Below are 17001 nucleotides of genomic sequence, written 5' to 3' on the forward strand. Positions count from 1 at the left end.
GTGCAATTTTTCAGAGGGTCATATCTCAGGTTCTATTGATCACAGAAATAATAGGTCAGGTGTTTTCATAGCCCTTGGCCTAGCGGTCATTTGTATGACTATTGGAACAGTGGCTATAGTGCAGCTATCCTATAGCACAAGATCAATGTTAAAACATTTCACACTTCCTCCAGCCAAGGTACTTTTGCAAATCAATTGCCCTTTAGAATTACGTGTGGCATAGGATGGTCCTTAGGCGGCTTATAATAATTTCTATTCGTGGCAGGTCATCAAAATTTTTACCATATATTCTTAAGATAGTATTCTCAAGGAATATCAAAACTTTTTTTTATATCATTATCCCTTACCGAGGAGAAGAGGTTCAAAGTTACTGTACTTATGTAATATCCAGTTTGGAGCATAAATGTCATTTTCACTGACGCAATGAATACGTGGCAAGAGTTTAAGGGTCATCGCAAGGGTGCAGATGCCACCAAACATGATGTTTTTGATCAGCATTTTTTCACTAATAAAACTTCATGATGTGCAGTCCCTGTATAATGGGCACTTCTCACCTCTACAGATATGCCCCGAGTGGTACAGTAGATTCAAAAAATAGGCTAAAGAAGGTCTTAACATGCCTAAAAAGAACTTAAAATGACTGCCAAAATTATTTAAAACTGGAAAGACAGAAAATTCATTAAAATATTTCTAATAACTTTTTTACTCTTTTACAATGCAAATCAAAAGCTGGGCATTTTCGATGAATTGCGATCAATGAGCAAATTATTAAGAAAAAATGTAAAGCAAACAATTTTGGGTTAACCTTATATTCTGCATACTTAATTACTTTTAATATGCGTCAAAGTATGTAAATGTGTGGAACTATATAAATAAACTGTCAGAACAGCACTGACCTACAGAATTCATTTTATGTAAGTAGCATACACTGCTGTAGCAGGGAAAGATGGAAACCAGCGGAAAAATTTCCTGCCTGAGCACAAAAATGGTGAATACTTTCCTCTTAAAAAGACTCTGACAGAAAACTGGGAAACCAACTGCCTCAGACATTTCTCACTAAAAATTTTGGCATATGAACATATTCGCGCTTTTTGTGCTGAATGATAATAGCAGAGAGAGATGGGGACACCGAAAGAGAGAAGAGACAATGCCAGTTGGAGAGAAAGAGGGATGAGACATTGATGGTGGGAGAGAAAATGTGGCAAGGAAAGAGAAAGAGAGACTGATAAAGACAGTAACAGTGGGTGTTAAAGAGAGGAGATAATACTGGTCAGTAAGAGACAGTGGCAGTAAGAGAGAAAGAGAGATGGGTTGAGATAGATGTAGTTGGAGAAAAAGAGAGATGAGACAGTGGAAATGAAAAATATAGTTAAGTGAGGTCTGTCCATACATAGGCTTGGGGGGGGGGGGGGGGGGTGTCTACACCCTCTCAGACTGGTGACCTTTAACAAGCAGGTGTAGGGGAAGGTACGTACTGTACCAAAATTTTAAGCATGTGGTTGCATGGGGAAAAGTAAGTTGAAGCCCTCTCTCTCTCTTCTCCCTCTCTGTCTGTCTGTCTCCCCCCCCCCCCCCCCCCAGAACTTTTGAGCTGTTGAGATATGGTGGAGACAGAAGTAGTTGGGAAGAAAGACAAAAAGAGGCAGTGAAAGAGAGAGAGGAGACATTGGCAATGGGATATGTTGTAAATTAGTGGGAGAAAAAGGAGACAATTGGAGAGAGACATGTTTATATAGACAGTGTCAGTGAGAGCGAGATGGGACTACAAAGGCTTATCTTAAATACAAAGAGAGATGGGGTAAAAGGACTCAGAATGTTCCATGTCAAAGAGGCGCAAAATGTTTGCATGCCAAAATTTTTTGTGAGGAAGGCAGAATGAGGATTGTGGCAGCTGGTTCCCAACTTTGCTGTGAGAGTCTTTTAAAGAGGAATATACTTGTCTCTTTTGTTATAACAAGAGCATTTTTCTGCTGGTACAGAGGTAAGTCCAAATCCTCCGATGGCCAGTCTAAACCCACTTTCCAACATACTCTTTCTGAATAAAATTATCTGGACACCTCCACATAATACAAAATTGATGACTAGATGTCACGAGGGTGGGCCTCCAGTATAAAGTACGGCTAGCTGTATCGTGTTGTCAGTAGACGGTCCAGTCAGTGAATGACATCTGTAACAAATCCAAGAGGGACATTTCAGTCCTTCTAAGCTACCAAAGTCAACTGTGAAGTGGAAATGCGAAGGAACATACACCGCTAAACCAACACCAGGCAGACCTGTACTGAGGGACAAGGACCAATGAGCACTACGAAAGGTGGTTGTAAAAAAATTGCATGAAATCAGCAGAAGGAATAATTCACGAGTTCCGAAGTGTACCAGCTGTCCGGCTAGCACAATGACTGTGCATAGGGAGTTAAAAAGAATGAGGTACAATGGTCAGGCAGGCTCTAATAATCCATACATTCCTGTAGTCAATATTAAGCGAAACTTGAGGTGGTGTAAAGACGTGTGTCACTGAGCAGTGGATGACCGGAAGCAAGTGATTTTGAGTGATGAATCATACTATATACTGTGGCATTCTGATGCAAATGTCTGGATATGGCGAATGTATGAAGAACGTTAACTGCCAACCATAACGCACGAAGCAGGTGGTGTTACAGTGAGGTGACGCCTTTTATGGAAAGAGTGTGGTCTCCTTGTTGTGCTGGAGAAACCACTAGATTCAGATGGATATGAACAGATTTTACACCATTGTGCATTTCCTACAGTTAAGGAACAGTTTACAGTTGATGGACCCTGTCATAAAACATCATCTGTAAGGCAATGGTTATGCACAATAACATTCCTGAAATAGACCGGTCTACACAGTGTCCTGATTTGAACCCAGTGGAACACCTTTGTGATGAGTTTTCAAGCTGATAAAGAGCCTTGATTTGACAATGGGCTGTGTGACAATTAATAATAAAAAAGTGAAAGTGACTGAACAAACCTCCCTCCATTCTGATCTTCATGTATTTGTTGGTTGGTAAGTTCTCTTTCAGTGGATGTCATACAGGTCCAATTGGACATAGCAATGCTTGGATTACTTTTGCTGTGATGTGATGTATATCTGCATTTGTGGCTTGTCTTGAGTGTTTTAGGCTCTAGACCCCCAGCATCCAACATTACTTCCTTCTCTGGTTTTGGCTCTTGAGGATGAATGGCATGCCATTCCTCCACAGATGTTCAACACCTCACAGAATGTGTACACAACAGAGTTAAGTCGTTATAAAGGCAAAGCATTGACACAAGACAAATAACGTACATTACTAATAGTCATCAGTCTCAAACACCATACTGCCTGGTGTGTCTTCATATATAACCATAGCCATTCTAGTAACCCTTTAGTACTACTGAGTTACTTACACATTAACTCTAAAAAAACATAACTGACAAGATTGACAAATTCTGCCTTGCATATTTCACAGCAGTAGCAGTTTGTTAACTTTAAAATCATGACTACTTTAACAACATATTTTTGCATTCTGTAGCACCTTTCAGCCGGCCGGAGTGGCCGAGGAGTTCTAGGCGCTACAGTCTGGAACCGCGCGACCACTGTGGTCGCAGGTTCGAATCCTGCCTTGGGCATGGATGCTTGTGACGTCCTTAGGTTAGTTAGGTTTAAGCAGTTCTAAGTTCTAGGGGACTGATGACCTCAGAAGTTAAATCCCATAGTGCTCAGAGCCATTTTTTTTTTTAGCACCTTTCCTGCTAATGATCTGCGGTTCCCTTTGATATCTGGCTATCTGATAGATCACTTCCCGTGTTGCTACTTGTGGTGCACCCTTTTCATCCTCACCTTCTGTTCTTAATCACCGGTGCCTAGGAAGGCTTTGGCAACAACGTGCGGGCAACGTTCGCCACCTAGGTGCATTGCCAGCTGTAGTTCTTGAGAAAATTAATGAAAATTCTGCAAGTATTGTGACCAGTGCAGATGGGCACACCGCTACCTACTCTGCCGTGACAAAATAAAAGTGTAAACGTAGGTTTGATTAAGTGGGCTGTGGATTATGGTTGGTTTCAGTTCTTCTTCAGTCTTCTTAAAAAGGTTTTGCCAAATGGATGATAACTACACAACTGTGTTCACTAAGACTCTCATTCTCTGTTCAGCATCATGAGTAAACCTTATACAACTATTTTTATCCCACACTGTTTGGTCAATCAACATATAAATAGGATATTTTCTTTATAAATTATAATCATATGATTAATGATTGTATCTACCAGTTGTACACTGCGGAAAAAAAAATATTGCACTACCAAGAAGTTTTGTGACATAAACAAAAAGTAGTAGGCATGTTTCACACGTCTGTTAAAATTTTATGATAGTTGCATAAGAATGGCACTAGTAGTATGAGGACGCAAATTCAAGTTCACTTTAAATATGTGTTGTAATCGTAGTGATCATTATTTACCTTTGAGACTCTGAGATTGAACGTGGTGAGTCGATGTTTGACAATAATGCCTTCAAGACAATGAAGACGCCATTATCAACAGTCCACTGAGTTTGAACAAGGTCGTGTAATACGGTTACAAGAAGCTGTGGTATTGGAGAAAGACTTGGCAGGAATGTAGTTACTGTACATTACTGCTAGCAGCAGTGGTCACGAGAACGTACACTTGTAAGAAGACTGGGCTCCAGATGACGTGACACTACCGAGAAGGGAGACCAGTGTGTTCAGTGTATGGCTCTGGCACACCGTACTACATCTGCAGCAGCAGCTGGCACCACAGTGATACAATTAACTGTTACAAATTGGACTCAGATGCTATGCAGCACGCATTGCGTTGATCCCAAACCACTGCCATCTGCAACTTCAGTGGTGTCAAGTGAGAGCTCGTTGAAAAGAAGGGTGGAGGTCTGTTGTGTTTTTTGATGACAGCTGGTTCTGCCTTCGTGCCAGTGGGGCCAGTGTGTTGGACACAAGGAGACCAGTAGAGGCCTGCAACCAACCTGCCTGCATGAAAGACACACTGGACCTACAGCTGATGTTAAAGTCTAGAGGGCGATTTTGTATGACAGCAGGAGCACTCTCGTGGTTATCCCACACACCCAGACTTCTAATTTGTATGTCCATCTGGTGATTTATTGTGCTCCCATTCACGAACAGCATTCCACGGAGTGTTTTCCAACAGGATAATGGTCGCCCACAAACCACTGCTGTAACCCAACGTGCTCTACAGAGTGTTGACATGTTGCCTTTCCCTACTTGATCACCAGATCTGTCTCCAGTCGAGCACATGTGAGACATCATGCGTCAACCACAAACAGTAGTAACCATCCCTGCACAGACCAACTGAATGTAACAGGCCTGGAACTCCATCCCACAAACTTACATCTGGCACCTGTACAACACAATTCGTGCACATTTGCATGCTTGCATTCAAGAGTCTGTTGATTACACCACTGATTAATGTATCAGCATTTCACATCTGGAATGGCTTATCTCGCACTTACATTAACTTGTGATCCTGCAGTGTTAATCAGTTAAATGTGTTATGTACACAAATATATTTCCAAAATTTCATTACTCCTCATTAATTACATTTTTGGTGTTGTGGTTTTTTCTGTCTTTGTGTTGTCTAACGCTTACACAGGTGGTTCAGATGACTCTTGCTGCTGACAGGTACGGCCGACGCCCCCAGCAGCTGCTGTGCCTGTCAGCCCACGTGGTCAGCAGGCTGCTGGTCATGCTCGCTCCGCACGTGCTGCCGCTCTTCATCCTGGCAGAGTCACTCGTCTCTGGTGCGGCCGGGCCAATGGAGGAGTCTTTATTGGCTGTCGGTGAGTGCCAAAGCATCACACATTTGTTAATGGTGCACTTCCAGGCATTCAGATGAGTTACTGTTTCCCAAATATTGCTCTAAAATGGAAAAAACTACTCTGATGATCATCTGGATGCACACCATTGATAAATCTCAGAAAATCTGAGATATCACATCACACATTTAACTTCACAGGAATTTCAGCAATGTCGTTATTGTTATGATCCGAAGACTGGTTTGATGCAGCTCTCCACGCGAGTCCATCCTATGCAGGCGTCCTTATGTCTGCACAACTTCTGCTTCCTACACCCATTTGAACCTGTTTACTGTAATATGTCCTTTCTCTCTCTCTCTTCAATTTTGTTCTGCACTTTCTTCCATTACCAAACTAATGATTCCTTGATGTCTCATGATCTGTCCTATAACCTGGTCCCTTTTTTTAATCAAATTGTGCCATAAAATACTTTCTACCTATTTTGATTCAGTACAACTTCATCAGGTGTTATATCTATCCATGTAATCTTCAATATGCCTTTGTATCCCCACATTTCACAAGCTTTCATTTTCTTCCCCTTCAAACTACTCCTCGTCCACTGTTTGCATCATCATAGGATACTTTCCAGGCAAAGATCTTCAGAAAAAATCCCCAAAATTTAAATTTATATTCGACAACAGATGAGTACCCTGGTACGTATTTATTTCATTTCTATTAGTCCACTCATCCATCCTCCTCTTTCTATCCGCCTCCACTATCCCTTCCCCTGTCCATTCCCTCCTTCCCCTTCTCTCTGTCCACCTCCTTCATCCACCACTCTCCATCCAACTCCTGCCTTTCTCTCTGTCCATCTCTTCCTCCTCTCCCTCTCTCTGTCCATCTCATCCCCTTTCATTCATACGGGCCAGTATAGGGTGGAGCAAGGGGTGGACGCACGGCGTCTTCTCTAAGCATCACATAGTTACAAGAACTGAGGTGTGGGTGAATGAAAATCAGAGGGGTAGCATGCGATCGAGGTTGCAGAAAACGTAACTTGGTGATATGCTGTCGAACCTGTCGTACCAACTCGGGAAGTTGATCCTCGGGAAGTAGAGGAGAATCATCGAGAAAATCCGCCGGAAGTGCGAGGTTTTCTCCGTATACCATCTCAGCAACTGACGCTTTCAGGTCTTCTTTGAAAACCGTCCTCAACACTAAAAGGACCCAGGGGAGTGCCTCAGTCCAAGAGGAAGAATGACACATGAGAGCGACCTTCAGGGTACGGTGCCATCGTTCTATTAGGCCGTTAGATTGCGGGTGATAGGCTGTAGTTCTGAATTTGTTGATACCACACAGTTGACAGAGGCGACTAAACAGATTAGATTCAAATTGTCTCCCCTGGTCTGTGGTAAGTGAAGTAGGGCAACCAAAACGAGAAAGCCAATGGTGGACAAAAGCGTTAGCTACAGTGTCGGCCGTAATGTCCGCAATGGAGATAGCGTCGGCCCAACATGTGGTACGATCTATCATGGTCAGTAAGTAACGGAAATTGTTATCGGTAACGGACCGACAATGTCCAAGTGGACATGACTGAATCTACCTGAGGGCACAGTAAATCTGCCTAATGGGGGCTTAGTATGTTTGTGTATTTTGGCTCTCTGGCAAGGTATGCATGCTCTCGCCCACTGATTACAATCTCTTTTTACATTAGGCCTAACGTATCTCTCCGTAATGAGGCGTGTAGTCGCGCGAATGCTCGGGTGAGCGAGATTGTGGATTGTGTCGAAAACGTCTTTCCTAAGAGCGGACTGTAGGACGAGGATGACCTGTTTTAATGTCACAATACAAAGAGCAATAATCATTAGGGAAGGGAAGTAGAGCAATTTGTAAGGAAGTATCAGAGTCAGAGAGAAGGTGCTGTATCTCTGGGTCGGATAGCTGGAGCTCGTGTAAGCAGTGAGGATCAATAGCTGTCTTCGGGGAGGACAGGCGTGACAGGTAGTCTGCTGCAACATTGTCATTACCCCTGATATATTGAAAGTCTGAAACATATTGTAATACTAAATCCATATGGCAGAACCTTCTGGGTAGTACATCTAATGTTGGTTTGCGGAGAGCCTCGACAAGGGGCTTGTGATCTGTGTAAACTGTCACAAGTTGGGCTCAATATCTGTGCGAAAGTACTTTACGGCCTCACGAATGTCTCACACCAACTGGTCAACAACCAAAGTAAAGTAAAACGAAGTACAAAAAAGGCAAAGATATTAATATTTTCTGGCAGTTCTGCCACACTGGTATTAAGGAAAATGCGGAAGGGAGGACCTACCACTGTAACTTTATTTTCATGCAACCTGTTTGTTTAACAATATATAATCATAATTTTTTTTTTTTTTTTTTTACAAATTAACACATTTGTGAAATGAATATGCTTTTACAAGAGAAATCAAAACAAGAACAACATGACAATAATTACAGGGGCCCAGACCTGCAACCCCTATGAAGGCTGTGGCTCAGAAAGTTAGTATTAAAATCTCCACACATTATCACTGTTTTCCCAGTTGTCTTGAGTTTGCCTAAAGCAAGGTCCAGTTTTTTGAAAAAAATACCTGTGTTGTTAACAGATCTATAGACACACAAAATAATAAGTTTTTTTAGACATTAACTCAACAGCTCAGATTTCAAAGACTGTTTCACACCCTAGTTTGCAAAAAGAGACTCTACTCTTATAATCTACATTTTCTTTTACATATATACAAGTTCCCCCATGTTTCGATTCCACTTTACAAAGCAGTTTGCAAGATTAAAATGCAATATTAACTATTGTTGGTAATGAGGATCACCCTGTGGCTAAACATGCCTTGGTGCACAGCCAGCACATCTTGGCACAGTGTTACACCGTCCGGGTTATCTGGATACTTCCCACCAACACCAACCTATCCGAACTCCGGAGATGGGAACTTGCCCTTCAGTATATCCTCTCTTCTCGTCATCCGCCAGGCCTCAATCTCCGCTAATTTCAAGTTGCCGCCACTCATACCTCACCTGTCTTTCAACAACTTCTTTGCCTCTACACTTCTGCCTCGACTGACATCTCTGCCCAAACTCTTTGTCTTTAAATATGTCTGCTTGTGTCTGTATGTGTGGATGGATATGTGCGTGTGTGCTAGTGTATACCTGTCCTTTTTTCCCCCTAAGGTAAGTCTTTCCGCTCCCGGGATTGGAATGACTCCTTACCCTCTCCCTTAAAACCCACTTCCTTTCGTCTTCCCCTCTCCTTCCCTCTTTCCTGATGAGGCAACAGTTTGTTGCGAACGCTTGAATTTTGTGTGTATGTTTGTGTTTGTTTGTGTATCTATCGACCTGCCAGCGCTTTTGTTCGGTAAGTCACCTCATCTTTGTTTTTATATATAATTTTTCCCACGTGGAATGTTTCCTTCCATTATATTGATATCATTAATTTGATCCAACAATTACGTTTGTTATTGTCACTGTTGCATTTTGAAATCTTTTCTGTCGTCTTATTTTCCTCTTTCTGTTTTTGCCAGTAGTTTCACTTTGTATTCACCTTCTCCTTTTTACCGTAATCTGCTATACTATTTTATCCCGCCTATATATATACTCAATAATACGTAACCCACTTCCAAACCATAACCAAAAAAATATTTTTTTTTTTTTTTTTTTTTTTGCCGCTTTCAGCACTACCGCCGCTATAATATCCACCGTTTCTAGTTCACAAACAGCTCCTTTCACCTTTTAAACAACCATTTCGGCCAGTTCTAATAACTTTCGCTTTATTTCCATTTCCGTTTTTCCCACATCACTGATCATTTTTAGCCGCTTCCCACAGGTTTTAACGCCATTATTTCTTCGTCAGACAATTGTTAGCCTCATTTTCATAATCTGCCACCACAATACCACTCCATTTAATATACTACACGCAGTTTTTTCGAAATTTTCCCGAATTTCTCCGTCCTTTAACGTGTTTTGGCGGCAACACAACCACCTAACCTTTATGCACATTGTTGTCTACCAACCCAAGTCCAACATAGCCCATCTGTAACCAACACCTTTTCGCCTTTTTTCATTCCAGAGCTCCAGTTTCTTTCCGGTTCACCTTTATCTCTCCCCATATATTTTTATTTTCATTTTCATTTCACCTCATGTTACACTTTCCACCTTCTAATACCATGTCACCCTCACAACACCCCCACAATGACCCCATTAAGTTTTATTTACATTCCCTCCGCAAACATGCCTTCGCCCTAGCCAGATTACGCTCGCATATTTTATTTTCTCAGGCTTGTCTGACATTTGGCATTACCCCCAAAGGCCTCACACTCAAAGTTCCCATCTCTGGCTGCAACCCTTCCTTCCATCAGTCCCTATACCAGTTCCAAACTGAACAATCCATTGCCCTCACCCACCTAATCCTTCACCTACACATCAACTCAGCCAATGAACACACCCGTCAACTCCTATCCTTAATAAAAGTCCTTAATCTTTCCTCTCCCACATCCACACCGTCTGTTCAGAGCATCCTCCTACAGGCCAACCGTAAATTAGAACAGCATGCCACCCTCCACCTCAAAAAACTATCCAATCTCCTGGTTTCCCACCTCCGGAAAGGCAACTCACTCACCCTTCACAACCTTTCCAGCAAATCTCAACCTCCTCTCATTGCACACAAACCCAGTCTCTCCCACCTACTCAATCTCCCACTTCCAGCTCCACTCCCTCCAAAACCTCAAAATTCCGATCAACACAATCTGGAACCACAACACCCTAATTCAGTAGTTAACCTTTCCTCCAAACCTCTCTCCCAATCCGAAACCTCTGTCCTATCCAAAGGCCTCACCTTCAGCCCCACTCCCAGATTCAACCAAACAGCCCTCGTCAAAGATTTACTGTCCTACACTCGTACTCTCTGCTGGAAGTATCACTTTGCCACGAAGAAAAATGCTCCTAATCCTACTCCTAATGATCCGACTCCTCAAGACACCATCCAAATTGAACCCTGCCTGGAACAGTTCCGTCCTCCGTCACAGCGGGACCCACCTCCTCTTCCTCAAAATCACCCTCTCCAAACCTTCCAGGAATTTCTGACTTCCAGCCTTGCATCTCAATCCTTCTTAAAAAACCTTAATCCTACACCCAACATCACCACTGCTGAAGCCCAGGCTATCCGTGATCTGAAGGCTGACCGATCCATCGTCATTCTTCCGGCGGACAAGGGTTCCACGACCGTGGTACTTGATCGTCGGGAGTATGTGGCTGAGGGACTGCGTCAGCTTTCAGACAACACCACATACAAAGTTTGCCAAGGTAACCCCATTCCCGATGTCCAGGCGGAGCTTCAAGGAATCCTCAGAACCTTAGGCCCCCTGCAAAACCTTTCACCTGACTCCATCAACCTCCTGACCCCATCGACACCCCGCACCCCTACCTTCTACCTTCTTCCTAAAATCCACAAACCCAATCATCCCGGCCGTCCCATTGTAGCTGGTTACCAAGCCCCCACAGAACGTATCTCTGCCTACGTAGATCAACACCTTCAACCCATTACATGCAGTCTCCCATCCTTCATCAAGGACACCAACCACTTCCTTGAACGCCTGGAATCCTTACCCAATTTGTTACCCCCGGAAACCATCCTTGTAACCATTGATGCCACGTCCTTATACACAAATATTCCGCACGTCCAGGGCCTCGCTGCGATGGAGCATTTCCTTTCACGCCGATCACCTGCCACCCTACCTAAAACCTCTTTCCTCATCACCTTAGCCAGCTTCATCCTGACCCACAACTTCTTCACTTTTGAGGGCCAGACATACCAACAATTAAAGGGAACAGCCATGGGCACCAGGATGGCCCCCTCGTATGCCAACCTATTCATGGGTCGCTTAGAGGAAGCCTTCTTGGTTACCCAAGTCTGCCAAACCAAAGTTTGGTACAGATTTATTGATGACATCTTCATGATCTGGACTCACAGTGAAGAAGAACTCCAGAATTTCCTCTCCAACCTCAACTCCTTTGGTTCCATCAGTTTCACCTGGTCCTACTCCAAATCCCATGCCACTTTCCTTGACGTTGACCTCCACCTGTCCAATGGCCAACTTCACACGTCCGTCCACATCAAACCCACCAACAAGCAACAGTACCTCCATTATGACAGCTGCCACCCATTCCACATCAAACGGTCCCTTCCCTACAGCCTAGGTCTTCGTGGCAAACGAATCTGCTCCAGTCCGGAATCCCTGAATCATTACACCAACAACCTGAAAACAGCTTTCGCATCCCGCAACTACCCTCCCGACCTGGTACAGAAGCAAATAACCAGAGCCACTTCCTCGTCCCCTCAAACCCAGAATCCCCCACAGAAGAACCACAAAAGTGCCCCACTTGTGACAGGATACTTTCCGGGACTGGACCAGACTCTGAATGTGGCTCTCCAGCAGGGATACGACTTCCTCAAATCCTGCCCTGAAATGAGATCCATCCTTCATGAAATCCTCCCCACTCCACCAAGAGTGTCTTTCCGCCGTCCACCTAACCTTCGTAACCTGTTAGTTCATCCCCATGAAATCCCCAAACCACCTTCCCTACCCTCTGGCTCCTATCCTTGTAACCGCCCCCGATGCAAAACCTGTCCCATGCACCCTCCCACCACCACCTACTCCAGTCCTGTAACCCGGAAGGTGTACACGATCAGAGGCAGAGCCACGTGTGAAAGCACCCACGTGATTTACCAACTGACCTGCCTACACTGTGATGCATTCTATGTGGGAATGACCAGCAACAAACTGTCCATTCGCATGAATGGACACAGGCAGACAGTGTTTGTTGGTAATGAGGATCACCCTGTGGCTAAACATGCCTTGGTGCACAGCCAGCACATCTTGGCACAGTGTTACACCGTCCGGGTTATCTGGATACTTCCCACCAACACCAACCTATCCGAACTCCGGAGATGGGAACTTGCCCTTCAGTATATCCTCTCTTCTCATCATCCGCCAGGCCTCAATCTCCGCTAATTTCAAGTTGCTGCCACTCATACCTCACCTGTCTTTCAACAACTTCTTTGCCTCTACACTTCTGCCTCGACTGACATCTCTGCCCAAACTCTTTGTCTTTAAATATGTCTGCTTGTGTCTGTATGTGTGGATGGATATGTGCGTGTGTGCTAGTGTATACCTGTCCTTTTTTCCCCCTAAGGTAAGTCTTTCCGCTCCCGGGATTGGAATGACTCCTTACCCTCTCCCTTAAAACCCACTTCCTTTCGTCTTTCCCTCTCCTTCCCTCTTTCCTGATGAGGCAACAGTTTGTTGCGAAAGCTTGAATTTTGTGTGTATGTTTGTGTTTGTTTGTGTATCTATCGACCTGCCAGCGCTTTTGTTCGGTAAGTCACCTCATCTTTGTTTTTATATATAATATTAACTATTTAACAATTCAAAATTTTAGGGAATGGTTGCAACACTTAGACTTGGTTGAAGTGTACAGGGAACATGATGCTAATTTAAAATTTAACCTGTTTCATGATATCTTTGCGAATATATTTGAAAACAGTTCCCCTAAGAAAACAGTGAAATATGCTAATTTAAAATTTAATCTATCTCATGTTTTCGTTGTTGTTGTTGTTGTCTTTAGTCCTGAGACTAGTTTGATGCAGCTCGCCATGCTACTCTATCCTGTGCAAGCTTCTTCATCTCCCAGTACTTACTGCAACCTACATCCCTCTGAATCTGCTTAGTGTATTCTTCTCTTGGTCTCCCTCTACGATTTTTACCCTCCACACTGCCCTCCAATGCTAAATTTGTGATCCCCTTCATGCCTCAGAACATGCCCTACCAACCGGTCCCTTCTTCTTGTCAAGTTGTGCCACAAACTCCTCTTTTCCCCAATTCTATTCAAAACGTCCTCATTAGTTATGTGATCTACCCATCTAATCTTCAGCATTCTTCTGTAACACCACATTTCAAAAGCTTCTATTCTCTTCTTGTCGAAACTATTTATCATCCTTGTTTCACTTCCATACTTAGCTACACTCCATACAAATACTTTCAGAAATGACACTTAAATCTATACTCGATGTTAACGAATTTCTCTTCTTCAGAAACGCTTTCCTTGCCATTGCCAGTCTACATTTTATATCCTCTCTACTTCGACCATCATCAGTTATTTTGCTCCCCAAATAGCAAAACCCCTTTACTACTTTAAGTGTCTCATTTCCTAATCCAATTCCCTCAGCATCGCCCAACTTAATTCGACTACATTCATTATCCTCATTTTGCTTTTGTTGATATTCATCTTATATCCTCCTTTCAAGACACTGTCCATTCCATTCAGCTGCTCTTCCAGGTCTATTGCTATCTCTGACAGCGTTACAATGTCATCGGCGAACCTCAAAGTTTTTATTTCTCTTCCACGGTGTTAATTCCTACTCCAAATTTTTCTTTTGTTTCCTTTACTGCTTGCTCGATATACAGATTGAATAACATCAAGGATAGGCTACAACCCTGTCTCACTCCCTTCCCAACCGCTGCTTCCCTTTCATGTCCCTCGACTCTTATAACTGCCATCCGGTTTCTGTACAAATTGTAAACAGCCTTTCGCTTCCTGTATTTTACCCCTGCCACCTTCAAAATTTGAAAGAGAGTATTCCAGTCAACATTGTCAAAAGCTTTATCTAAGTCTACAAATGCTAGAAACGTGGGTTTGCTTTTACTTAATCTATTTTCTAAGATAAGTCGTAGGGTCAGTATTGCCTCACGTGTTCCATCATTTCTACGGAATCCATACTGATCTTCACCGAGGTCGGCTCCTACCAGTTTTTCCAGTCGTCTGTAAAGAATTCGCGTTACTATTTTGCAGCTGTGACTTATTAAACTGATAGTTCGGTAATTTTCAGATCTGTCAACACCTCCTTTCTTTGGGATTGGAATTATTATATTCTTCTTGAAGTCTGAGGGTGTTTCGCCTGTCTCATACATCTTGCTCACCAGATGGTAGCGTTTTGTCAGAACTGGCTCTCCCAAGGCCGTCAAAAGTTCTAATGGAATGTTGTCTACTCCCGGGGCCTTGTTTCGACTCAGGTCTTTTAGTGCTCTGTCAAACTCTTCACACAGTATCATATCTCCCATTTCATCTTCATCTACATCCTCTTCCATTTCCATAACATTGTCCTCAAGTACATCGCCCTTGTATAGACCCTCTATATACTCCTTCCACCTTTCTGCTTTCCCTTCTTTGCTTAGAACTGGGTTTCCATCTGAGCTCTTGATATTCATACAAGTGGTTCTCTTCTCTCCAAAGGTCTCTTTAATTTTCCTGTAGGCAGTATCTATCTTACTCCTAGTGAGATAAGCCTCTACATCCTTACATTTGTCCTCTAGCCATCCCTGCTTAGCCATTTTGCACTTCCTATCGATCTCATTTTTGAGACATTTGTATTCCTTTTTGCCTGGTTCCTTTACTGCATTTTTATATTTTCTCCTTTCATCTATTAAATTCAATATTTCTTCTGTTGCCATAGGATTTCTACTAGCCCTTGTCTTTTTACCTACTTGATCTTCTGCTGCCTTCACCACTTCGTCCCTCAGAGCTACCCATTCTTCTTCTACTGTATTCCTTTGCCCCATTCCTGTCAATTGTTCCCTTATGCTCTCCCTGAAACTCTGCACAACCTCTGGTTCTTTCAGTTAATCCAGGTCCCTTCTCCTTAAATTCCCACCTTTTTGCAGTTTCTTCAGTTCTAATCTACAGTTCATAACCAATAGATTGTGGTCAGAGTCCACATCTGCCCCTGGAAATGTCTTACAATTTAAAACCTGGTTCCTAAATCTCTAGCTTACCATTATATAATCTATCTAATACCTTCTAGTATCTCCAGGATTCTTCCATGTATGCAACCTTCTTTCATGATTCTTGACACAAGTGTTAGCTATGATTAAGTTATGCTCTGTGCAAAATTCTACCAGACGGTTTCCTCTTTCATTTCTCTCCCCCAATCCATATTCACCCACTATGTTTCCTTCTCTCCCTTTTCCTACTCTCGAATTCCAGTCACCCACGACTATTAAATTTTCGTCACCCTTCACTAACTGAATAATTTCTTTTATCTCATCATACATTTCATCAATTTCTTCATCACTTGCAGAGCCAGTTGGCTTGCCCCCCTTCTAACAGCGGTGTACCGCAAGTCTCTAGAGGAACAGAAGGTTCCAAATGATTGGAAAAGAGCACAGGTAGTCCCAGTCTCCAAGAAGGGTCGTCGAGCAGATGCACGAAACTATAGACCTATATCTCTGACGTCGATCTCTTGTAGAATTTTTTGCTCGCATATCATGTCGTTTTTGGAATCCCAGAATCTACTCTGTAGGAAACAACATGGATTCCGGAAGCAGCGATCGTGTGAGACCCAACTCGCTTTATTTGTTCATTAGACCCAAAAAATACTAGATAGAGGCTCCCAGGTAGATGCTATTTTCCTTGACTTCCGGAAGGCGTTCGATACAGTTCCGCACTGTCGCTGATAAACAAAGTAAGAGCCCACGGAATATCAGACCAGCTGTGTGGCTGGATTGAAGAGTTTTTAGCAAACAGAACACAGCATGTTGTTATCAATGGAGAGACGTCTACAGACGTTAAAGTAACCTCTGGCGTGCCACAGGGGAGTGTTATGGCGCCATTGCTTTTCACAATATATATAAATGACCTAGTAGATAGTGTCAGAAGTTCCATGCGGCTTTTCGCGGATGATGCTGCAGTATACAGAGAAGTTGCAGCATTAGAAAATTGTAGCGAAATGCAGGAATATCTGCACTTGGTGCAAGGAGTGGCAACTGACCTTTAACATAGACAAATGTAATGTATTGCGAATACATAGAACGAAGGATCCTTTATTGTATGATTATATGATAGCGGAGCAAACACTGGTAGCAGTTACTTCTGTAAAATATCTGGGAATATGCGTGCGGTACGATTTGAAGTGGAATGATCATATAAAATTAATTGTTGGTAAGGCGGGTACCAGGTTGAGATTCATTGGGAAAGTCCTTAGAAAATGTAGTCCATCAACAAAGGAGGTGGCTTACGAAACACTCGTTCGACCTATACTTGAGTATTGCTCATCAGTGTGGGATCCGTACCAGATCGGGTTGACGGAGGAGATAGAGAAGATCCAAAGAAGAGCGGCGCGTTTCGTCACAGGGTTATTTGGTAACTGTGAT

The 17001-nt window shown here is 43.1% G+C and overlaps 1 protein-coding gene across 1 annotated transcript in view; it reads left to right on the top strand.

Moving 5' to 3' along the window:
* Positions 1–17001, top strand: part of LOC126473679 (solute carrier family 22 member 7-like) — a 184623-nt gene that overhangs the window by 74211 nt on the left and 93411 nt on the right. Inside the window, exon 4 of the mRNA XM_050100914.1 lies at positions 5635–5821. Within this exon, the coding sequence (XP_049956871.1) occupies positions 5635–5821 (187 nt within the window). The remainder of the gene's footprint in view (positions 1–5634; positions 5822–17001) is intronic.

This window comes from Schistocerca serialis, chromosome 4, assembly GCF_023864345.2.
Source record: "Schistocerca serialis cubense isolate TAMUIC-IGC-003099 chromosome 4, iqSchSeri2.2, whole genome shotgun sequence".
Lineage (NCBI taxonomy): Eukaryota > Metazoa > Arthropoda > Insecta > Orthoptera > Acrididae > Schistocerca > Schistocerca serialis.